The 23,241-nt window shown below is 40.9% G+C and overlaps 1 protein-coding gene across 4 annotated transcripts; it reads right to left on the bottom strand.

Annotated features, from left to right (window-relative positions):
* Positions 1 to 1,070: 1,070 nt before the first annotated feature.
* On the bottom strand, positions 1,071 to 23,240 carry ABHD13 (abhydrolase domain containing 13). Of its 4 annotated transcripts, XM_084982288.1 has the most exons (4): positions 22,991 to 23,228; positions 19,621 to 19,686; positions 19,453 to 19,526; positions 1,071 to 6,086 (listed from the first exon to the last, which is right to left on the bottom strand). In XM_084982288.1, exon 4 carries the CDS (start codon positions 6,064 to 6,066, stop codon positions 5,053 to 5,055), a length of 1,014 nt encoding a protein of 337 aa, XP_084838414.1. In that variant the 5' UTR covers positions 6,067 to 6,086; positions 19,453 to 19,526; positions 19,621 to 19,686; positions 22,991 to 23,228; the 3' UTR covers positions 1,071 to 5,052. The 4 variants fall into 4 exon arrangements, with proteins under 4 accessions (XP_084838414.1, XP_084838413.1, XP_013836135.1 ...); XM_084982287.1 differs by lacking the exons at positions 19,453 to 19,526; positions 19,621 to 19,686 and adding an exon at positions 15,149 to 15,524 and having other exon boundaries at positions 22,991 to 23,240; XM_013980681.3 differs by lacking the exons at positions 19,453 to 19,526; positions 19,621 to 19,686 and adding an exon at positions 15,445 to 15,524.
* Position 23,241: the final 1 nt, after the last annotated feature.

The following is a 23,241-nucleotide window of genomic DNA, read 5'->3' as shown; positions in this document are numbered from 1 at the left end:
TAAATACTTTGAAAAAAATGTCGTTTATTATATATTCCTAATTTTCTACACATAGGCACTTTTAATCTCACCTCTATGTCTTAATTCCAAGATGAGTAAAAATTCCCCAGTTGTTTCACTGAGTCAACGTGTAGTCATCCTGCATTTGGAACTGGAGACTCCATTCTGGGTCATGTGGAGCACGGTACGGAACCGGTCTGAGCCTGTCTACTGTAAAAGGGGACTTTTACAGGCGAAAGGTCGGCCGTGAGGGTCGGGACATTAACCCACTCCACACTTACAGGGATTCAAGGAGTCCCTTTACCCCCCTTCCCCTTAATGCAGGAGGCCTCGCCTCTCACCAGACCCAGGTGTTCCTGAGCTTTAGGCGTAAAGCCCGGGTTGGAGAGTAAACCGGGCATGTGAAAAATCATCCTTTGACAGTAAGGACAACGATCCTGGGCTTCAGGGTGGTGCCCCCCAGGGACGAACACGAGGGCCTCCACTTCCCACCAGCTCTACCTGGAAAAGGGGGCTCCCATCAGTGAGTTCTTCTCCACTTGAGGGGCCGTGGAAGTCTGACACCATTCCTATCATTCAACTGGTCCTGCCACAACTTACACATGCCAACGTCTTGTTAGGGAAAGCAAGTTACAGACACCTAAAGGTCAAATAAATATCAGGCCATGTTTTAATCATCCCAAATCATTACATCAATACTAGTGAGGAAACAAAACCAAACCAGAATTTCATGAAAAGGTACTTGACGAAATCGGAAGGCAACGTGACTGAGCAGTTAAAATCTATTCATTCCTAGACTGATGTAACTAATCAAATGCTTCGGGACTGTTAATTCAGCAGTAGCTCGCAACAGAAAGTATTTAATATTAGCCTAAATGAAATGTATGTGGGAGAATTCGAGGGAAGGGAACATAAATCTAACCTTTACTTTCACACCATTACTACAATAAAAATTCATTAATTTCAGTACAAATTCAGGAGTTTATTTGACCGTCAAGGAAACTTTAATGTCCTACCATATAATTTAGGTTAATAGAAAAAATTTTTTAAAAGACTGAATACAAACTATCTTAAGACATTAATCAAACTTTTAATGTATCAATTTATTGCATATGTCAGTACAGAAAAATAGAAAGTATATATTTTAAAGGAAATTTATTGTAAAAAAACAAATGTAAATGTTTGCTTGCCATGATTAGCACATTAACGGACTTTAACATTCAAATATGAGTTATAAAATTTTATTACTGCTTCAAATAAAATATGGCAAATAACAAAAATAGGATTTACATTATGAAATTGGATTATTGTATCCTGAACGTCTTTGAATAGGTTGAAGACAACTTGAATTTTCAGTTTATGGTGTACTGACAGAAATTGTTACAAATAATCTTAAACAATATACACTCATCCCTGTTAACATGTGTATGAGAGACACTTTTTTTGTACTAAAGTGCCTCTCATACACACTCCTACTGTTAAACTACATTTTTAAGATACAAAATATAAATGGAGGTATATTTGTGCCATTTGGCAAAAAGGTGTTGACAACTGCTAAGGATGAACGCGTTTATTTCGCCACCCACAGAAACAGAGGATTCTGATCAGCTACGATGATGTGCAGATACGCGATATAAATGAACAGCGGGCCTTTGCTCTTCTACTCTGCTGATTTAAAAACAGATGCCTGTGCTCTGTCATTTCCAACTTGACCTGAGTGATACGAAAATACATTAAGTGGATAATCCAAAAGCATTGTGACTAATTCTTTTCACATTTCTTTCCCCACAACTGCTGTCAAACATACTAAAAAAGGTCCGTGGAGGTCTCCACGTATCTCCATCAGACCTCACTTAAAACGTGACCGTGACCGCTCTGACGCCCTCTTTGAAGGTTCCCCTTACTGACTCCCGAGCTCGAGGAAGGGACTCAGTCATTAAAAACTACACTGTGGCTGGGCCTGCAGGACGGTTTACGTAAAACTGAATATGGCCTTCACTCTTTAATTCTGCCGAACAAGCCTATGCTCACCGTAAACCAAATCCTAGAACTGTGAGAATAAGAAAGCATCCGGTGGTACGAACTCTCAGAAGTATCGCAACATAATTCATCGGGTGACACACTGCCACAGGTAGAACTTGGGTTATTATCAACTGTCTACAACTCCTCATGAAAAAATAAACGTAAGCTGCCCGTAACAAAATTCAGAATATACCATTTTAATAAAAATACCAATTTTACACACAGTCCAAGTATTTGCGAAAACATAAGGTGGATGTAAGACCAGGCGCTCCAGTCACCTTGCGTTCGTTCGAATGTTTTGCTTTGCATGTGCCATTTCCTTCTCCCCAACCTCACCTCGGCGTTCCCCCCATCCACACCTAAGAACGACGCCCGGCTCCCTTTCCAGCCGTCTCTGCCCCGTTAGTATTCTTGCGTTTGTCACAAACGACTTCTTCTCATAGTTCACGGTCTCTTTCTTGAGGATCCTTTTTGCCATTTCACCCCCAGCAGTCCCTTTTAAAATAACAGATTTTGACCTAAGTGAATTTTATTTTGCCACATTCAAGACCATTCTAGGATTTCCACATTACAGTAGCTTAATGACTTAAAAACTCATCAGAAACTCCTAAAGCTGCCCTTGCATAAATGAGGCAGACATGAATAAACAAGGTGGACACACTCCTATTCCCACACAGAGATGGGTCCAAAACGGAGGTGCGACTCGTGAGGAATTCGGGTTTCACGAAGACCCACGGCTTTGGCCGCAAAATTAGACACGTTTTTAAAAAACGATGCCTGGGCGTCCCAGACCCTGAGGATGGGAGTTTGTTGTCTACCCCCCACCCCATCAGTGAAATCGTCTCAAGGACAGACGCTAGAAAAGAAAGAGGTGCAACCTCCTCTCTCTGCTGCAGAAAGAAAGGATTCTCAACCCGAAGAGGAGAACGGGGGCAGAGAGGGGCACAGGTCCCCCACAACTTAAGTCCCGGCTCAAACAAGGGGGGGCGGTTTATAAACCTAGAGTACCAAAACAGACAAACTAAAAAAGCAGCATGAAATAAAACAATGATGAAGAAACAGCTTTTCGCACCTCATCAGCATAATATCTCTAACTGACGTTGATAAATTCCTCCGTAGTGTACTGGACTAAATGATCTCATGAAAATATCAGGTACTCTGTAAACTTTAAAGAATATGTCTAAGGTGTGCCAGGTAAGCTCATGTCTAAATACACTGCATTTTGTCATTTTAATGTCTTTTTAATACATTACTATTTAGGATAGTCATTCTACATAGCAATGATTGACAAGTTGAAAAGTAGCCTTTAATTGTAGTGAATTTATACATACAAAATACACCTTCCATGATAAGCATGACCATCTTTTCTTTTAAAAAGCAGGACTTTTTTTTTTTTACAATTTATAGAAAACATTACCCTTTAGAAATCATACTTGCTATAATTTATTTTTTTCTAAATACTGACATAAAGTAAATGGTAAGAATGTTATTTGGCAAAAGTATTTCTAGCCCTATCTCCACGGAAAGAGTTTTAAATTCAGGTCAAGATTACTGACCCACTATTTCTCTGTCCTAGATGCTTGCACAAAGCCAATAAATATAGCTAAAGTATTCAAAATATCACATGTTAAAGCTGACAGAACATGTACAGAGCTCAAATACATCTCACTTTTGAGGACTGCTTGAAACAACCTAGCTATAGTTTTTAAGGTAAATCCTGTTTCAAGGGGGCTCTTTTTTTAAAGTAAAATTGTTCTTCCTCTTCTACATGTCTAAATACTACTTCCCACTTCGAGCCACTTGTTAGGTGTGGTGATAAATTGTGTGATTAAAAGCTCTCAAGTTCCTCTCTTCGCACACTGCCACACGTACAAAATAAATAAGCCTTCCCCGAACTGTCTTTTCACGCAATTCTTCCACTTTGTAAATGAAACATTAACCCCCCCAAAACAGTGTGTGTTTGTTTGTTTGACTTCTGTTTCTGTAACTTTTATTTTTGGAAAGTTCAATAAATGATATCTTGGCTTACTAGAGGAATAGACACAACTAGATACTTGGACTTGAAATCAAATGCAGGAATTTTAGTAAAATAGTGGGTACAATAATGTCATGACAAGACGTCCTAGTTAATTCTTAAACAAGGTCTAATCTTCATTATGACTGCTATGGGTGGTTCAGCTGTAGACTTACAAAACCGACAGAAGCTAAAATTCTCTTTGCCACCGAAATTACAAATGTTAAAAAGTTCAAATATGCACACCAAAGCTGCAGTAAAATTCTAAATTTCTATTTTGACATGCCATGATCCAGACTGTACCTAACAAAACATGGTACATTTTATATTGGAAAATGGGGTCCCATTTATTTGTAAGAAAAAGCTGGATCTCAGCATTCACCAGAGCAACTTCAATGGCAACCTGCACACAGGCCTCAATTTCATTTCTTGCTAAAAACAAAATAGAGTTTACATAAAAATAGATATCACCCAGGTTACCATATACATTGGTATATGACCAGTGCTATTTACATTAAAAACATTGCATTGCATAAGTCAAGGAATAAAGTACCATCATGCATTTCACTTTAACTTCTAAGGTGAAAAAATGCAGTTATAGAACTAAGCTTGCTTACCATGATTGTCCCGATATTCACTAAAGGAATAATATCCAAAGGTTTCTCGTTCACGTGACTCCTGCCACACTCAGTCATGACTCCAAGAGTCATGTTGGTTCTACAGCGTTAGCAACAAGAAACATTTGAATATAATACGCTATTCTAATAGCATATTAAAGATACGGATACACAACCACATGGAAAAGTCTGATGAAAATGTAAGAAATAATCCCAAGAATCATATTTCTTTAAATGTAAAAAACTATTTGGATCATTTTAAAGGAGCACTGAAGTCCTTTCAAAGTTTAATGTCGCTCTTCAGACAAGTACAGACATCACACGCTTCTAGAAAGGAATATTCTTTATCATTCTGCCCAAATTAAAACACAGTGCATTAATCAAAAAGAAAGAAAGACATCATATAATTGTTACATTAGATGACGTTTTCGCCATTTCTTCGGGAGAATGACTCTTTATTACTTCTTTGATGAACTGTTCAAGGGCAGTGAAGTAGCCCTGGCACTGCCACGTGTCGTTATGAGTTCCATCAGGAAAAATGGCTAATCTCTTAGTCCGAGACGGGGAGAGTTCATAAAGTTGCTTCATCATTACTGGTGGAATTAATTGGTCAGAAAGTCCAGAGATGAAAAGAGAAGGCATTCTGCACTGAGAGATTTTTCTGTAGGACAAAAATTTATTTTTGTAGCACCATAAAGGAAGGTAACGCATTGGAAAGAACGAAAATAAAGTGCTTGCCATGTGTGGTATGCTTAAAAATGTGTTCTCCACCATAATGGCTGAAATCCTATGTGAATTTTCAGAAGCCAAATGAATAGCTACTGCTCCTCCCAAGGAACGGCCAAAAAGAAAAATTTTCGTTTTGTCAAGGTCTGGTCTGGTCATCACGTAGTCCAGCACAGCCTCAGAATCTAAGTAGAGTCCTTCTTCGCTTGCTTCTCCTTCGCTTTTTCCATATCCTCGATAATCAACAAGCAAAAGGTTAACTTTGAGGTTAACCAGCATAAGCAGTGCATTTGGTAACCTGTGACCTATGTTGCCTGCGTTCCCATGAAAATAAATTATCGTTGGGGAATAGGGCGAACTGTCTCCAGTGTACCTTATCAAAATAAGATTCAGACGCACTCCGTCTTTGGTTCTGATGAAAATGTTTTCATGTGGGATCCCAGTAGGCATGGGAACATAGAGGCGTGAAGATGACGGCTGTTCTGGAAAATAAAGCAACACATCCTGGAATTTATACAGAATACCTGCTATTGATATGAATATTAACAAAAGTAAGACAATGCCTCCATACAGATGAAAAGTCACTATTAAAGGTAAAAGAGAAATACGGCAGAGGGCCCAAGACCATGAAGCCAAAGCTATCAGCCATCTTTCAACAAAGTTCCATAGCATCCAGGACTTTTCCATTGTGGCTCTCTCTAAGCGCCCTAAAGAGAAAGAGAGAGAGAAAAAATCAGTAATTCAACATTTATTTACCTGTGATTTTAAAAGTTAGAGCCATGATATATTAAGTCACAGTACTAGCTGAATCCTTGGAAACCTACACCAATCCATCCACAAAATTGGTATTTCTCCTTGTCCCTTCAGCTCTCAAGGTCTCCTTTGTCCCTCCACTATTATATTTATGAAACACACATACTCATCAAATTATATTCATTTTCTAAAAAATGCAAGTATAGAGTTCCCACTGTGGTGCTCTGAGATCAGTGGCATCTCTGGAGCTCTGGGACGCCAGTTCAATCCCTGGCCTGGCACAGAGGGTTAAGGATCTGGCACTGCTACAGCTGTGGTGTAGGTCACAACTGCAGCTTGGATCTGATCCCTTGGGAACTCCATATGCCATGGGTCAGAGGGAGGAAGGAAGGAGAAAAAAATTTTACATGCAGGTACTTTCACTCATGTACTCTCCTTGATGTGGTAGAAAAATCAGTGGATGCCATGTTCCCAATTTTTATGTGGCGGAACAAAGGCTTGAGCATAAGTGAACTGGTTGTGTCCCAGCTTCACAAGCAGAAGAGGCCAGGGGCCAAAGAGCTTGCTTCCAAGGCTCCTGGTGTATCCACTGGTGAGTGAGGGAGGGTGAGGCCAATTTGCTGAATTGAGGTTAAACTGACATATAACACTATTAGTTTCAGGTGGACGACTTCATGATTTGGCATTTGCATATACTGCAAAATGATCACAATAAACCCAGTTGACATTCATCAACGTGCACAGAAAATTTTTTCTTGTGATAAGAACTTTTAAGATCTATTCTTAGCCATTTTCAAACATGCAGCAATAAAATATTATTAACTATGGCCACTATGCTGTGCCTAACATCTCCATGACTTATTTATTTTATAACTAAGTTTATACCCTTTGACCTCTTTCACCTACTGTGCTCCCTATGTCCCAGCCTCTGCCAACAACTCATCTGTTCCCTGTATCTATAAGTAAGCGGTTTGTTTGTTTTTATATTCCACACATAAGTGTAATCACAAAATACTTTTCTTTCTCTGACTTACTTCACTTAGTATGCCTTCAAGGTCCATCCATGTTGGTGGAAACGGCAAAATTTCCTTCTTTTTTATGGCTGAAAAAAGTTAGATTCCAGCGTGCATGTGTCCTTCTACACACCCCCCACACTATTTATCCATTCACCCATCAAGGAACAGCGAGGTGGTCTCCGTATCTTGGCTACTGTAAATGATGCTGCAATACAGATGGTGGTGCATTATCTTTTTGAGTTAGTGTTAGGTATCAAGGAGTGGAACTGCTGGATCATATGGTAATTCCACTTTAAATTTTTTGAGATATCTCCATATTGTTTTTCACACAGCCTGCACCAACTTATATTCCTACCAACAGTGCACACAAGCGTTCCCTTTTCTCCACGTCTTCATCAAAAGCTATCTCTTGTCTTTTTGATAATGGCCATTCTAACAGGCATGAAGTGCAATCTCATCATGATTTTGATATGTACTGCCCTGATGATCACTCAAGTTCAGCATCTTTTCATGTATCTCTAGCTCATTTGTGTGTTTTCTTTAGAAAAAATGTCTATTCAGATCTTCCGCCCATTTTTCAATCATAACTGCTTGGGTTTTTATGCTCTGGAGCTGTATGTATTCTTTATACATTCTGGATATTAACCCCTTATCAGAATATGATTTGCAAATATTATCTCCCATTCAGCAAGTTGCCTTTCCATTCCGTTGATGGCTCCTTTGCGGTGCAAAAGCTCTTTGGGTTGATGCAGGCCCAGTTGTTTATTTTTGCTTTTGTTGCCTCTGCTTTTAGTGTCAGACCCAAAACAACATGACGAAGACCAAGATCAAGGAGCCTACCATCTGTGTTTTCGTCTAGGGATTTTGTGGTTTGGGTGCTACACTCAATTCTTTAACCTATTTTGAGTTAACTGTGTGTACGGCATAAAATAGTTGTCCAGTTTCATCCTTCTGCACCTGGCTACCCAGTTTTCCCAATATCACGACTGAAGAGACTGTCCTTTTCCCATTGTCTACGCTCGGCTCTCTCACTCTCAATTAGTTGACCATACACATGCGGGTTTTTTTCTAGGCTCTCCATTCTGTTCCACTGATCTATGTGCCTGCTTTTATGCCAACACCATGCTGTTCTGACTACTACTGACAAAACATCGTTTGATTCAGGGAGCATGAGGCCTCCACCTTTTTTTGCCTTTCTCAAGATTGCTTTGGGTGATCAGGGTCATTTGTGGTCCCATAAATCTATTTCTGGGTGAAATGCCATCAGATTTTTTTTCCTAAAAATTGGGATCGCACCTGCAGCATATGGAAGTTTCCAGGCTTGGGGTTGAACTGGAACTGCGGCTGCCAGCCTACACAACCATGGCAACACAGGATCCAAGCCACATCTGCAACCTATACCACAGCTTGTGGCAATGCCAGATCCTTAAGCCACTGAGCAGGGCTGGGGATCAAACCCACATCCTCAGGGATACTAGTCAGATTCTTAACACACTAAGCCACAAGAGAAACTCTGCCATGAGAATTGTGATAGGGATTGCACTGAACCTGTAGACTGCTTTGGGTGTATGAACATTTTAACAATATTACTCCTTCCAATCATGGGCACCAAATACCTCTCCACTTTGTGTATTCTTCAATTTTGCATTAATGTCTCCTAGTCTTCAGTGTACAGTTATTTTGCCTTCTTGGTTAAATTTATACCTAGGTATTTGATTCTTTTGTTTTTTTTTTTAATTGTAGTATAGATGACTTACAATGTTTTGGGTACACAGCAAAGTGATTCAGTGACGTATTTCTAACTTTTTCAGATTCTTTTCCATTACAGATACTGAATATAGTTTCCTGTGCTATAAAATAGGTCTTTGTTTTTTATTTTGTATATAATAGTGTGTATCTGTTCATACTAAATTTACACTTTCTCTCTCTTCTTCCTTTGATAACCATAAATCTGTTTTCTATGTGAGTCTACTTCTAGTCTGTAAGTTAAGTTCATTTGTATTCTTTTTTAGATTCCATATATATATATGATTATCATGATATCTGTTTTCTAACTTCACTTAGTATGATAATCTCTAGGTCCATCTATGTTGCTGCAAACGGCACTTTCCCTTCTTATGGCTGAGTAATATTCCACTTATATATGTACATCTTCTTCATCCAGTCATCTGTCAGTGGGCACTTAGGTTACTTCCATGTTTTGGCAACTGTAAATAGTCCTGCTATAAACATGGGGGTATGTGTGTGAATGTTCTTTTTGAATTAAGAGTTGTTTTTGTCTTTTCCAGATATCTGTCAAGGGGTGGGATTGCTGGATCATAGGTAACTATACTTAAAGGAACCTCCATCCTGTTCTCCATAGTGACTACACCAATTTACATTCTCACTAACAGTAGAGTTAAATTCCTTTTTCTCCGCACCTCTTGTAGACTTTTTGATGATGGCCACTCTGACCTGTATGAGGTGATACCCCACAGCTTGTAGTTTGGATTTGCATTTCTCTAATAATTAGCAATTCTGAGCATCTTTTCATATGCCCACTGGCCATGAATGTCTGCATGATCTTCTATTTAGATCTTCGGGCCATGTTTTGATCAGGTTGTTTTTGTTTGTTTTTTATTAAGCTGGCTAAGTTGTTCGTGTATTTTGGAAATTAAGCCCTTGTTAGTCACACAGTTTGTAAATATTTTCTCCCATTTTGGAGGTTGTCTTTTCATTTTATTTTTACGGTTTTCTTTGCTGTGTAAAAGCCTTTAAGTTTCATTAGGTCCCATTTGTTTATTTTTGCTGTTGTTTCAATTACTCTAGGAGACAGATCCAAAAAATACTGCTGCAACTTATGTCAAAGAGTGTTCTCCCTAAGGTTTTATTTTGTTTGTTTGTCTTTTTAGGGCCGCACCTGCGGCATATGGAGGTTCCCAGGCTAGAGGTCTAATCAGAGCTGTAGCTGCCAGCCTACGTCACAGCCACAGCCACACCAGATTCAAGCCGCATCTGTGACCTACACCACAGCTCACAGCAACGCTGGATCCTTAACCCACTTAACGAGGCCAGGGATCGAACCTGCAACCTCATGGTTCCTATCGGATTTGTTTCCGCTGTGCCACGACGGGAACTCCTGCCTAGGTATTTTATTCTTGTTGATGGAATTGTATATAGAATTGTTTTAATTTCTCTGATAGTTCATTATTAGCATATAGAAACAATACAGATTTTTGCATATTGATTTCATATCCTACAATTTTACTGACCTAGGTAGGCTGAGGGCAAATTTTATCAAAGAAGTAGTTAACAGATTCTAACCTATCAAGACCAACTGGATATAATTTATTGTCAATTTTTTTCTTTTTCATATTATAGAAAAATTATAATTAAACTAGGATAATATTTTCCTCTATTTGGATGGCTAAATTTAAAAAAACAATTAACTACCAGTTCCTTACGTTGCATTATTTTTAAGAAAAAGTTTAATAATTTGTCTTTTACATCTGATTAAAAAGAAACCTTCGATTGCTAATATTGTGAAGGAGGCTACATCTTGTAAATAGTCCTTACAGCAATCTCAGACAGGTGAGTGAACGAAGACTGCTATAGTATACACTGATAAGACCACAAATACTTGGGGGGAAGTGTGAAAAAAAGACACAGAAATTCTCTTTGAGAACTGGAGATGCCGGGCTTACTGGAGAAAAATCTTTTTAAGGTTTGCTGAAAAATATAAATGATGTAAAGAAAACAGGAGAATAGCTTTTAGAAGTTAATATTTTTGATATCAAAAAAAGTTTTTATGTATGTTGTCTTAAAAAGGCAAAAGAGGGAGTTCTCTGATGGCCTAGCAGGTTGAGGATCCTGCCTTCTCATCGCTGCAGCTCTGGTTGCTGCTGTGTGGCATAGGTTCAATCCCTGGCCCAGGAATTACCACATACTGCCTGTGTGGCGAAAAAGGAAAAAACAAAAAAACAAACCCCAAGAGAAAACCGGAAATTAACGTTGCAACTCTAGTTTAAAAAAAAAAAAAAAGGCAAAAGAGGTGAGATGTTACAATTTTTCTTATGTAGTAGCCTTCTACTTATATATTTACTAATTTTTAAAAAACATTACATTCTTTTTACGTACTAACAAAACTACCATAAAGAAGTTATTCTTGGAATTTCCATTGTGGCTCAGCGGAAACGAATCTGACTAGTATCCATCAGGATACAAGTTCAATCCCTGGCCTCACTCAGTGGGTTAAGGATGGCACTGCCGTGAGCTGTGGTGCAGGTCACAGATGCGCCTCGAATCTGGCGTTGCTGTGGCTGTGGGGGCAGAAACAGCTCCGAGTCAACCCGAGCCCTGGAAAGCTCCATATACCCCAGGTGCGGCCCTAAAAAGCCAAAAAAAAAAAAAAAAGAAAAAAAAAAAAGAAAAAGAAAAAGAAAGAAAGAAAGAAAAAAAGAAGTTATACTTGAATTTAATAAATAATTGTTAATAACTTACTTTTAAAATTTTACTACATGCCATAAGCTAGTGAATGTGGCATTTTAGTTTATCAAATTAGATTTAAACAGTGAAAGTCAACTTAAATTAGACTGGCTATAAAGATGAGTTGGATGATTTAACAGATTTGATTTTTCACTATCATCTCACCAAAAATATTTTTACTATTTTGCTGAATATGGACTTTCCAATTTGAAGTCCTGTTCAAATGACCCTCTTTAACTTGAAGCTTCTCTGAAATCAACACTGCCACCCAGATGTAGCAAGTTTTATTACAATGCGCACCATGTCACACTAGAGAAAAGCAGGTACTGGAGGTAAAACAAAATCCAAGCTTGAAAACTACAGAAGCGTCAGACCTGGATGAAAGTGAAAGAGGCCCCACACAGCGGCCAAATAACCCAACCCACTGAACATGGAGTGACTGTTCCAGGTCAATAATCAATGCTGTTTACCCTCTATGGCTGCTATTCATCAACCGCTTAAATTAGAGAAGGCTACTCTGTGACCCTTCTCTGGAAGCAGCTAAGTCGCAACAACACATGTGACCACTTAAATCTTTCATCTAATGCTTAATTTTACTTTTTTTTAAGTATAAGAGAATTTCATTTGTATCCAGAAGTTGTATTAGGAAAATCTGAAAACAGATTGATGTTAACTTTATACATAAGAATAAAAGAATTTCTGGAGTTCTCTTGGGGTACAGTGGGCTAAGGATTGGATGCTGTCACTGAGGTGGCCTGGGTCGCTGTTGTGGTGTGGGTTTGATCCCTGGCCCGCTAACCTCCAGGTCCAGTGGGCACAGCCCAAAACAAAACAAAACAAAAACCCATCGTCCACAAAACAAGAGAATTTTTGTGTAATGATTAGGACTAACAAGGTTTGGGATATAACATACAAATACACCAGAGCACTGCGCATTTAGAAAATAAGAGACCACCTAAGATACACCTTTAGTGCTAAAAAGCACTTTTTCCATAGTCAAGCAATCATTGATGACAGAAGCATCAGAGTGATGAGTGCCTCAAATATCTGGTGATGCAGCAGAAAACACACCAACATCCCATCACCCTTAAAGTCTGCTCTACCATATATTTGCTAAATAAGCTTGGATTTATCACTTTTTTCCAGTTTGAATTTCCTTTCCAGTAGAATGAGAATTTTTAAAAATGCCTACTTATAAAGCTGGTCAGCATTGTCAAATAACATTAATTAAAAAATTTACAAATACGAGATACCCTAACTTTATTTGCTCTCGGGACTAGTATTTCTGGCTGTGCTATTATGCTCTCAATCATGTTCTGCCTGAATTAACATCAACATCAGAGCTTACCAAGCAACTCTAAGAGAGAAAAAATCTGGAAACATGATAAGGGCATGGTTATTATCCTATAACCTGGATAATCAGGTGTGAATTGACTCAGTTGTCAAATCAAACAAAGTTCTTATTAAAAAACAATGCTAGATAAAATATAAAACTCCTAATACAGGGAGACAAAGTGTATTTTGAAATTCAAAAGCACCTGTATAAATTAAACTGGCTAAATTTTTCAATTTTCAAACTGTGAAAAACTGTCTCTTTTAAAAAGCAGCCTCTTTAACTTCTAATTTCAACATACAGCATAGAGTTTACACCTGAACTGTGCTTTTCTCTCCACTGCTGCACCTCCCTGGACAGTACACTGCTTTACATAGGCTCAGGACGAAAAGCTGTTTTTAAATGAATAATCCAGTGATGTGTCTGAGTTACTAGACTTCTAAGAAAACACAACTGCATTCTGAGCACCATACATACATATTTAAGACTGGACATCAGAAAAAGGCATATTTTAATCCATTATTGGTTATGAACAACAGGGATTAAACTTGCAGTTTTCCACAAAGCATTCCTTAAAAGTTGCCTTAAATAAATGATTTTATGAAAAATAAATGTTATCTTAGAGTGGATTGTTAAACTGGGGAAGTCAGAACAAAAGTCAATTCATTCTGAGGAATATCAAATGGAAGTCGATTTTAAGGACAGTTCTAGCATGTGCGTGTGTCTACGTATATCTGTCTTCTCTAGCGCACGCTCACGCGTGTGTGTGTGTGTGTGTGTGTGTGTGTGTGTGTATCTGTGTTCCCTCTAATACAATATGCATCCTGGAGTTAAGAGACCTCCACTCATGGGCTGCCTTATTTTTCCTAGCCCAGTCTGCCAATAATTTCTGCTCTCCCTTCTACAGAATACCTCCATGCTCTTAAAGGAACTGGATCTAGCTAGTAATAGAGGAAGAATTTTTATTTACTAAATTTGCTGAAGCTATCGACAAAGTACAATTACTAGAGCTAGCTGCTGAGATGTAAAAGCAACTTCGCATACACCCAGATGTTATGATCAATAAAAATAAACACTACTCCAACACAGTCCACTGCACAGTCCAGAGCTAACAGTAAGGCGTCCACTTACTCTGTCAATAAAGGAGTGCGAACAGGGGGTTAACAAAACTTTCTCTCCTCCAAGGAAAAAAATGACCTCTGGTTGACCTTCTAGCACTGTTTCCCTGGAAACCTCATAAAGATGGGATATTAGCTGTTTCTAAGCAACATTGTGTGTGGGACACCTGACCCCTACTGGTGAGCTGCATCTGAATCGAGGACAGTGAGCAGGTCCACCACGCTCAGTGGGGAAAATGCAAAGAGGGGCTTCTCTGAGTGGGCTAAGATTTGTAACCGGTGTGTCCTCTGCTGGCTCCGGCATGCTAGGCCCACCTACTGTAACAAAAGATACTGATTTCTGTGGAGCATGAAGCAGCTAAGTCAGGGTGACACCTGCTTGCACCCACGAGTCATCTTTCCACAGCCTGAGCCATCACCTGGAGCAAACACCTGGTGCTGACAGGCTTGGGTTTTCTAACCTCTGTCTGTCTTTTTTTTTTAGGGCCACACCCACGGCGTCTGGAAGTTCCCGGGCTAGGGGTCGTGTCCTGCGTCTTTCAGCAAAGCAGAGGGAGGCTGGTGCCAGGTAAGGTCTACTGGGTCTTTTGAGAAGGCCCAACTGAATCTAAGACCACTGCTGCTGGTCACACAGAACAAGCCAGGCAATTAGTTATCCCTTAAAAAGTACCTTCTAGGAGGCAAACATTTATGAAATGTGTTGCCAAGAGAGACGGGTTATCTGCCAGGTTCTTTTGCTGCGATGCATCTGCGAAGAACATCTTAACATCATAAACAATCAGGAGAAATGGTGAGTTAAACACACTCAGAGTTTACACTAAGCAGAAGGGCTGCTTAGAGGGCAAGAACGCTGGACTTGGCAGGGCATGGAAACTCGGTCAACCAGCGTCCTCTCCTCGTCCGTGGTGCTTGTACATCACAACTGCTGTCAACTTGATGCCTACATCTTCAAGAAATACCTAACTTACCCCCATCTCCCAAGTCTGCCTTTGGCATGTTATCCTACCAGCTCTCACATATTAAATGTCTTTAAAATTCATCTATCTGTGGCTTTAACCAACCCCAGGAACTCCTTAGCTACTTACAATCAGAGAATCCGACGCATGAGAGCTTGTGAAGATCACTCATAAAAAGCAAACCGCACTCGCTAAGAAATCCAATGGACTCTTCTCAATCCACATGGCAACACGGTACCCCCAAGCGGCACCAAACCTTCCAGTATGCTCAAGTATCTCCCTCAGCCTGCCCTAAACGTAGGCATTTTCCAAGGCCTTCTTTGCCTGGGGGATTTCATCCTTCCTCATCGCTCCAACCGTCACACTCGTGCCTGAGTCATTCCCATCCTCCATCCAGAATCTCAATTCATCTGTTCCTTCAGTACCTGATGCTTCATTCACAACTCGAACTCGTCCAAAACTAAGCAACTCCTCCTCATCGAAGGTTTGACATGCTCTATGTCATCTGTGAACAAAAAAGCATGTAGAACCAAATATATTTTCCAATTCTAGGGCTTAATATATAATAACATGCAACTAAATTTAATTATGTGTTACAGTACCAAAAGGAGGCTCATTATTATAACATGCACAAGTCTTTTATAGGAATGAAAAAAAATCAACCTTAAAAATATTTTTGTGCTTTTTATTTAGATGAAGTGGTTAGAGGTGTCATACTGATACTAGGAAGCACTTCTCAAGAAATAATCTATTAAAAACGTAACTAGCTTATAATGTAGAGACAAAGTCAATCTATGTTTCTGAAAGAAAGGTTTTGAAATGAGGAGTATCTTTTACGCTAGGCAGGTGCGGTGATCAAACGAATGAAATGTACACATCTGCCGAGCATCATCAACTTGCTTGGTTCCCCCTGGATACTCCATGAGCTTCCTATCTTTCAATACCAGCCCATCTAAGTATGCAATAACCAATTTAAGACTAAAAACATAAACAAGTTATAGCTGTGAGGCTGTCAGAACTGCCACGTGGCCATTGTGTCAGCAGAGTGACAAGTCAACCGAGTGAGTGAGGACTTGGTCACGTGATTGCCAAGAATCACCCACGTCTCCCTCCCTAAGTACTTGGAGGATCGCAAACGGTTCCATTTCTAAGGAAAAATAAACTGATGCTTAAAAAAGGAACAGAGCTCAATGCCAAATGTATGCCCACCTTCAATGATGAGTCCTCGGAACCTACCTGCACTTCTCTGGGCGTCCTCACACCAGGTCTGACCACTGAAACAGCCCGCGGTGGTTTCCCCGCCTCATCAGATTTCTGTGCGCCCCACTGCACCGTTTAAAGACTGAAGACAGCGCCACAAACACACGCAGCTCTGCCAGCTGAATGACAGTGCTCAGGCACGCATCATTTATGATACGCACTCTTGTTGTAAGAAGCTCATGATCTACTCAGTCACCCTTGATCTACTCAGCAGACACGCAGGGATGTGTCTAACTGGAGATGTCCAAAATAAATTTAATTACAGAACAGAAAGGGAAAAGTCAAGGAAAGATCACGTCATCCCTGAATGCAGCAAAAGGAAAACCTTAACTGTGTCCTTCACAACATAACGGTAGGACTATCTGAATTTCACCATGCCTAATACTTCGAAGAAACCATGTGGAAAATGTATGCAATTTTTAAAAAAAAACACGACAAAGCACAACTCCAGCGCTAAGAATTTCTCCTACTTTCCACAAAGCACAACTCCAGCGCTAAGAATTTCTCCTACTTTCCATCAAACTGCCTATTCCACTTATTTTTATTTACTCTGCACAATTATTCACAGGAACTGAAAGTATTCAAGCAAAATCTAAATAAATACCTGGTAAGGGGAAATCAGAGCAGGAGAACTGGAAGAACTTTAAAGGCCCATTAAACCTGAGATCTTCCTATGCCAGGGGTTCTCAAAAGGTGGCTGCAGTCTCCTGGGGGTCCCCAAGGTGTCTGAGATCAAAAGGCTAAAGTACACTGAGAAATACTGGCCATTTCATTATTTGATAGTTGCACTAATGGTACAAAACTAACGATGGGTAAAACTGCTTGTGCCTTGGTTAAGAGTCAGGACAGTGGCACCAAACTGCAGCATTCATCGTATTCTTGACCACATCTCAACCAGTGAGTACACTTCTTTTGAACACTTTGTGTGACAAAATGTGCAACTAACAAGGACACCTAAAGGTACACATTTCTGCTGTGTACCCAAATACATTTGAGTTGTGGGGTGAACAGCTGCTTTATTAAGGTGGCACCATTTGTTTTTTTCTTTTTAGGGCCACAACTGTGGCATATGGAAGTTCCAGGGCTAGAGCCAAATCGGAGCTGTAGCTGCCAGCCTACGCTGTGGCCACGGCAACCCTGGATCTGAACTGCCTCTGTGACCTACAAAGCGCATGGCGGCACCGGATCCTTAACCCACTGAGCAAGGCCAGGGATCGGGCCCACATCCTCATGGATACTAGTCGAGTTCATAACCCCCTAAGGCACAGCGGGAACTCCCAGGTGGCACCATTTTTACCTAAAAAGACAACTGACAAACTGATTATTCAGACTTAGTGTTTGGCAGACATTTTCCTAGGAAATGAATGAAGCTGCTGACAGGTTCCTGTAACTTAGAGACTTTTCCGATGGCACTGTGATGGTGGCGCTATTAACAAATGTGACTTCTGGAGCTCCCGTCACGGGGCAGTGGAAAGGAATCCGACTGGAACCATGAGGTTTCGGGTTTGAGCCCTGGTCTTGCTCAGTGGGTTAAGGATCTGGCGTTGCCTGAGCTATGGCGTAGGTTGCAGACGTGGCTCGGATCTGGCATTGATGTGGCTCTGGTGTAGACTGGCTGCTACAGCTCTGATTCGACCCCTGGCCTGGGAACCGCTGTATGCTGCGGGTGCAGTCCTAAAAAGACCAAAAAAAAAAAAAAAAAAAGTGACTTCTGATAACTTCCTACATGTGTCAATATTTGGAAGAATCTGCCCAACATGGCAAACTAATATTTTCAAATGACCAATGGAATGAGGTCTCAAAAATCAAGCATGGGTAAAAAATTCATTAAGAGATAAACCAATGGATTTTACTGTAAGAGACGAAAAGCTCTTTGATAGGGGTTTCAAATTGCACAACGTAACTGCCTTTGAGAAACCATCACCTATTGCATGTATCCACAGTTATCTGAAAAGACTACTGAAACACTCCCTTTACAAATATAAATCTGTATGAGCCTGATTTTCTTCATACATTTCACTTAAAACACCTTACCATATGAGAATAAACAGAAACATAATAATGTGCCTGTCTTCTATTAAGCAGACATTAAAGATATTTACAAAAATGTAAAACAATGTCATACTCCTTGCTAATTTTTTGGCAAAGACAGCTGTTTTGCATAAAAATTTTATGTTGATACGTAATGGATTTTTTACTGTTATTTTTAAGTGAAAACGTTACACATTTTATAAACTCCCAGTCTCAATTTCTAACACAGCAAATATCTTTCTACACAGTCCGCATATACAATAACTCTTTGGAGTCCCCAATAATTTTTTAAAAGGGCTTTGAGACCAAAAAAGTTTGAGAACTACTGTTTTATACACTGCCTCATTTTATAACCTTTTTTCTGCAGAGACTTGCTCCTTCAAATGAAGAGTGCTAACCTACACTCATTTCAATCTTTTGTGCATTATAACATATACAGGTTACTAAAGCTTGCTAGATGCTGGAAGAGAAACATCTTCCATAAAAGCTTTCTTTAGGTTCCCAAAGATGGTAAGCACAAGACAAACGACATGAGATGACCTTGCAGCCGGAGCCAGGGCTCTGTGTGGCCCGAGTGAGACCTTACCCCACGAGGGCTGGCACACACGCTCAGACCACCAGCCAAGCCCGCCTGTACGTGCGGGGGACCATCTGAATGGGCACCCTTGTACATCACTGACTGAGTGTCTACATTTTCAAAAGGGTGCAGTTACCTGATGAACCGCTAAGGTCTCACAAATTCCATTTTACAGGTGGTAGAGAAAAGTGGAAAACTGGCACTGAATTTTAGATAATATTGTCTTTACAAAGTCGCACAGTGCAGTGTTGGAGGCCCTGGTTATGTGACTTTTAACGGTAACTGAAAAGTTACTGTGAAATACAGGCTCTAGAAACCTCAGATGCGCACAGATATGGTGATTTTATATTTCAATTGAGGTGTGTGAAATATTTTGTTCATCAAACATTTTCAGTCTCTTTCCCAGACCTCTGCTGTCAAAGTAACATATTTTTAAGAGGCACACAGTTAAAGTTGTGGAAATAAATTTGGCTTAACAATCTTTACACAGAACAACAGACTCAGTATGTTTTAGGAGTGTGTTATTAACAGGAGAGGAGGAAGAAAAGCCAGGAAATAAACATACAAGGAACTGTTGGGAGTTTCCATGAACTGTGCCATGTTTTTTCTTTGCTTTGTAAATGGAATTCAGGTCATTCTCTGCAATAAAAAATAATGGAAATGATGGCAAACAGTGTATTAAAGGTTAATTCCAAATCTGGGGTGACTCCCAACCTTACAGCCTCCTCCTCACCAGAGTGGTACTGCTCTCGCTCCGAAGCTTGCCAGCTCTTCTGATCAGTCTTTTCCCAGGAAGAGTCTACCCAACAATTAAAAATAAATAAAAAATAACAACTCTAACATACCAAGAAAAAAACCTCGAACTACAGGAATAGATACATTTGATTATTATTGTCCTATTAATACGGGGGGGATGTAAATTGTCCCAATAATACTGGGGAGGGGTGTAAATTAGACAAAAAATAACAACTTTAACATATCAAGAAAAAAAACTCAAACTACAGGAATGGATACATTTGATTATTATTGTCCCAATAATACTGGGGGGGGGGGTGTAAATTGTACCATATGTTAACTCTTTCAATCACAGATAAAATTACATTTTAATGAAGGTTGGAATTGGCTCACAAAAAAAGGTAAATGCTAACTATGCTCATTATTTTTTAATTGTAAAAGTTCACGTTGTATTGCATAGCATACATTCATTTACTGATCCTGCCCAGAGTAAAAGGTCTTTGAGAACTCTGAAAGATGTTTTATCTATACATGAATTAAATATGAATTCCCTAAAAACAATCCTGACTGAAGATTACTCAATTATAAATATAATTTTTAAAAGTCCTATGTCATAAATGTACTATTATTTTTAAAGGCCTTTATAGCCACCTTAATTTATAATTTTGGGAGCATCTTGTTTAAAAACAAACTGCTCACATGAAGAACCACATCTACAAGGGACAAAACCGTGTGTAGGCTCGAGCGGAGACTAAAGGCCACTCCTGACACCCTCATCACAGGTGGAGGAGGAGAATCCTCTAGGAAATCACAGATTCCCAGCACATTTCAAGTCACAGAGGACTCAGATTCAGCCTTCCTGCATCAATATATCTCCTTTTCTGCGAAACACTGGGAAGGGAAGAAACCATGCCAGCTGCACAGCTGAAATGGAGACAAAAAGCCGCTATCAGTATGCTGGAGACACCACAGGATGAATTATCTATTTCCCTAATGGTTGCCCACATGCCATCAATAATGAAAAAGTGTGTATTAATAGTCCTCTGGGACAAATGAACAATAACTGCCTTTGGGATGTTGGAAAGTAATTGAATAGTTCAGAGAGCATTTTAAACCGGGACTTAGATCAGCCTGAGCACACATGGCAAACATTCTACCAGGCAGCAACTTCACAACATTTCTGTGCCTCCTCTTCCACTGGAAACATGAAAGCCTTGGCAAATGCAGTCACCGTGGACAGAACAGAGAGGACAGATTACTGTCACTGTGGAAGTCAATCACAATTTGTTCTCAGATTATAAATATCAAAGAACGAAAATGCTGCTCGCTTGTTTTAAAAACGGATCCACAAGGCTACAAATGCAAATGGTAAAATGCTGGAATTAAAAGTGATAGTGAGATCCAAGAAGTTTCCAACTTATGAAGGGACAGTATCCTAAATACAATAAGCTAAATGGATGAAAGCTAGGTTTATTTGCTTATAAAATCAATGTTATAGAAGTAGTAAGATTCTCAGGCTAGCTCATAAATACACAGTTCACATTCGGAAATACAGCTTTGCGATTCCAGCACAGTGTACTGCTGTAGGGTTAAGACTTGTATGAAACAGTGACACAAAATAGAATCACTTGACGGAAAACCATCTTAATCAGAAAAATTAGAAAAACTAGAACCCTTTTTTAAATGGTCTATCTTAAAAAGAGTACATAAGGGCCTCAGACATTCCTGAGGTGACTAAACAAGAATGAGAAAGATTTTACAATCTCTAATAACTGAGTTCTAAATTAAGAAAAACAGAAAACACATTCCCCTGAGATAAGGGACCAGCGAGTTCAAAGAAAAATGTTAGGTTGGCTAGTTCCCTGTGCCCACCACTAAAGTCACCCTGCTAACCCTGGTTAGCAAATGACCTCACTCAGGCCTGAGGCGGGCCTGAGAGGCAGGTGGTAGGGCCGGCTTACTTTCATCATTCCAAATCAACTCGCAATGGCAGGAAAGGAGAGTTTTCAGGCCTGGTATGTTAACAGCTAGGTGGCTTCTGCCAAATCACTTCTGCTCTCTAAATACATGTCTCCTCAGACGTAAAAGAGGGCTCAAAGGGCATAATTGAAAAACAGCTGAGAGCAAGTGTAACACAGTGTGAATAAATGCAGACAGATGTAGAAGACAAAATTTAGCATATTTTATTATCTACCAGAGCAGAGCAAGTGAAAGTAAGCACAACTAGAAGGTTTGCCAGCCTTGGATTAAATAATGGTAAGACTCACCGGAGAACACCTATAAATAGGTGCACAGAGCAAGCAATTAGGGCAATGTCTTGTTTTTTTCTATCAAAACCCGGCTCAGGCAGCAGCCGCTTCAGAAAACCTTCCTTGGGCCTCTTCTCCCTACTGTCCCCCATCCCACATGCCCCAGTCTGCACAAAGGTGTGTGGTGGCACTCACTATTGCAGCACAGTTCAGCGGCTTTACGTACGCTGTGAGTTCCTCGATGAGAGTGACATCATCTTATCCAAGTCATTATTTTCAGCAGACAGCAATGCCTGGCAACTAGTCAGTCTTAACAAACACTGCATTGAGCAGTCCAGGTCTGAAGTAAGACAACTAAGACATAACATTTGACAGTCACCCATGAGTTCTTATTTAGTGGGACAAAACTGAACCTTTTAGCAGAAGATATGTGCTTCATCGAAGCTTGCACACAAAGAAGTAGGAGCCCATGCCGAAAGACAACCAGGAGAAGACCGAGGGGGAAAAAATCAAGCATCAAACTCAAAGCCCACATCCTCTCGCCTTTCTACTCAGTTACTACTACGTGGTAAACATGAGTAAATGAGCTGCTGAACAAAAAACTCGCTTTGGTTATGACACTTTGGGTAATAACACTCGCAATGCATTCTGCGGAAAATACACACTGACAAGAATGTACTGCGAAACTAACTTCAATTCCACGGGATGCTCTCGAGCTGTTTCTTAAGCACCCCAAAGTTCCTGCCATGACGTTCGCAGTCTAAACCCGTCCGCGACGCGAACGGATCAGGGCTGCTTCCAGCCCTCACTCCTAGTAACTGGGATTTTCGCTCCGCTGTGGGGCGGGAGGGGGGTTCGGGAGGACGGCCACCAAGTGCTGGTCGGTGCGCGTTCCTCGGACCCGTCCCCAGCCCCGCAGCGGAGGACCGTCGGTGATCCGCGCGCCCGGGCTTCCACGCGCCGGCGCTGGGCCGGGTTCTCCCCGCGGCCCGCACGGCTGCGGGGCGGGCTCGGTCCCGGTCCCGCACGGCCCTGGGCGCGCAGCCCCGCGCTCCCGGGAGGCCCCCGCCGGCCGCCCCCCGCGGCCCCCGCGCCTCGGCGGCCCCGCACCGCACTTACCTAGACTTGCTCGCAGGCTGCGCAGTCGGCCGCGGACTCGGAACCCGGCGCCGCGCAGCAGCGTCCCCCCGCGCCGCTTCCGTCGCTCCTCATCGTCCTCCTCCAGCAGAGGGGCCGCCGCCGTCGCCACGGTCTAGCTCTCGGCTCCTCCACTTCCGGCCCACGCTCGGTGCAGCCGGCAAATGCCGCCGCCGGCTCCCACATCACCTGCTCTCGCCTTCCTCCCGGGAGTGGGAACGCGGCCCGCCTCC

This window comes from Sus scrofa, chromosome 11, assembly GCF_054392235.1.
Source record: "Sus scrofa isolate SSC_HxYL_T2T_F1_AM1 chromosome 11, Sscrofa_HxYL_maternal_Yorkshire_Landrace_v2.0, whole genome shotgun sequence".
Lineage (NCBI taxonomy): Eukaryota > Metazoa > Chordata > Mammalia > Artiodactyla > Suidae > Sus > Sus scrofa.
Note: the sequence above shows the minus strand (reverse complement) of the source record. Positions and strands in the feature narration are given on the sequence as shown.